Source organism: Montipora foliosa, chromosome 4 (assembly GCF_036669935.1).
Source record: "Montipora foliosa isolate CH-2021 chromosome 4, ASM3666993v2, whole genome shotgun sequence".
NCBI classification, from domain to species: domain Eukaryota; kingdom Metazoa; phylum Cnidaria; class Anthozoa; order Scleractinia; family Acroporidae; genus Montipora; species Montipora foliosa.
The window spans coordinates 11596313-11598748 of NC_090872.1; the positions used below are offsets into that span (position 1 = coordinate 11596313).

At 40.1% G+C, this 2436-nt stretch overlaps 1 protein-coding gene across 1 annotated transcript; it reads right to left on the minus strand.

Moving 5' to 3' along the window:
* Window positions 1–341: 341 nt before the first annotated feature.
* On the minus strand, window positions 342–2213 carry LOC137999839 (neuropeptide FF receptor 2-like). Its single transcript, XM_068845775.1, has one exon. It carries the CDS (start codon window positions 1913–1915, stop codon window positions 941–943), a length of 975 nt encoding a protein of 324 aa, XP_068701876.1. The 5' UTR covers window positions 1916–2213; the 3' UTR covers window positions 342–940.
* Between the last annotated feature and the right edge of the window lie 223 nt (window positions 2214–2436).

Sequence of the window (2436 nt, forward strand, 5' to 3'; positions counted from 1 at the left end):
ATTTCAGTCGTTGCTCTTGATCTAATTTCAGCCGTTGTCCTTGTTCTTTCGTTATTAATAGGGAGCTTAAGCAACGACAACGGCGACGGCAACGAGAACGTCACGAATTTGCATAATTAGTGGGTAAAAACAATAGCTTTGCACGCCTTGCACGTGCGTTTTTAACTTTTGTCCATTTCGTTGCCGTCGTCAGCAAAACAGCAACGTGAAATAGCCAAGTTTTTGGTTTTATGAAGAACGTCAGCACTTGGGGCTAAATTTTCATTTTCTCTCCTAAAATGGAGTGCCGTTCCGACTGGTGTCATCTTTGAGGAATTACCACACCCTTGTCATATTAAAAACGTTGATATAGTCACGAAAGGATAAAAATAACGCAAATTTACATTTTGAGATGACGTTCTCGTTGCCGTTGCCGTTGTCGTTGCTTAAGCTCCCTAGTATCTTCATCACAACGGCATTGTAATTCTAGCGTCTTGGATCAAAATATAAGACGAAACAGCTTTATTTTCTACTGATGAGCAATGTAAACTTGTAGCTGACCTTCATAAAGTGTCCTTTCTTTAAAAAGCCGCAGAAAGCGACTGAAATACGAACTACAGATCTCTATGTACAACAACTTACAACAAACCGTCCGTGATTCAAAACTAGACAATAAAAGCAGCTAATATGGCTATTGGCAATCTGACTATCTGTCTGTTGCTTGCAGGGTCTCGAAAAGTTTCTTTACTCTTGTAAGCTATAGTATACTTGATTTAGAGAAGACTTGCATTCTCCTCACGATTTATTTCTTCAATCATAGGTTTTTCTTTTTGTTTCTCGGTAGTATTTTTTTGTTTTTGACCTTGCTCTTTCTCTGCTCCCACACGTTTAAGCCTTTCTTGTTGAGCTTCAGTGATACTCTTCATGCTCACGTGATCGGAGCTTGAGCTGTTCTGCCAGCTCAACGTCGGCCAAAGACTAAATGTTTGAAACCTGTTCGGTAGTTTTCGCTAAAAGCAAAGCAGATGCAGGGATTTAGGGCTCCCCACGAATGAAGCGACATCTTTCTTATGACGAATACAATGACTTGAGGAATTTTATCACCGATCTCAGGGGGAAGCTCCCCATGAAACTTAAATATGATGATAAAAGCGCAAACAAACAATGGGCCAATACAGACAATAAAAGCAGCTAATATGGCTATTGGCAATCTGACTATCTGTCTGTTGCTTGCAGGGTCTCGAGATCTCTTAGATTTGGACATCTTTCTCCTTTCATTTTGCCTTCGTTTTAGAGTCCAAGCTATGGTGCTGTATATGATAGTCAACAAACACACTGGTACCAGGTAGAATACGATGAACATGGCTGCCATATATTTATTATTGATTTCCCTAGTCCAGTTCGCTTTGAAGCAGCAATAACCATTCGAGGAAACATGGAGTATGTAAAGGAAATGAGCATGGGCAGCTATGGCCACAATCCACGAAACCAGGATGCAGACTAAACGCAGTTTCCGCGAGATGAGTTTTATCTTCAAAGGGAAGACAACAGCAATCAGCCTGTCCACTGAAATCAGCATAAGGCTCTGGATGGAGACCAGCACAGAAACATCAGAAAGAAATTCGCAAAGTTTGCAAATGATATTTGCAAATTCCGGCTGAAGCCGGGAAAGAAAGGGACCTGAAGATAGTGTCTGTGCAATTGTAAAGGGCATGATCGTCAAGGGAGTGAAGAGATCGGAGACGGCCATATTGACCACGAAATAATTGATTGATTTTCGAAGTGGCTTGTACTTGGAAAACACCAGGATGATTAGAACGTTTCCAATCAACGCGACAAGGAGTACGATGTAATAGGTTGCTATTAAAATGGCCTTCTCTTCCTTGGACAGTCCGACGAAATTATTCAGTTTGTCAGTACCGCAGTTTTTAGACATGCTGGCCTGGCTTAGGTTTCGAACGGGAGAGCTGATAATTTTCTCTTCTTCCTTTCTCGTTTGAAACTGGAAATAATAGTAATCCTATATGGTTTTATCTTCGAATTCTTTTACCGTCTGTGTTGACTCTTCTAGTTCTCGAATGTCAGATCTTGATGGCGTTTTCTGTTGACTAGTTCTCGGGTGTCCGATCAGTTAATGGTATTTTCTGCATGGCTATTTACACTAGTGCTTTTAATTTATCAAAACCTCTGATACTGATCGGGGACATCCCTCAATTTAAGTTCCTTAATTTCGAATAAACGCCACTTGTCAATCTTTTATTGGACTTAAAAGGTTTTTATATTACATAGTTACATATCAATATGGTGAAATTAAGGACCAATTTTTAAGGTCAAACCACGCTCCAAAACCTTTGGGGATATTTCAAAGTTAACAAAAATCGGTTAAAATGGGAAATCCTTGACGTAACTTGAATTTTTGGCTGATAATTCGAGGAAAGTGGATTATCTGGCCGGCAA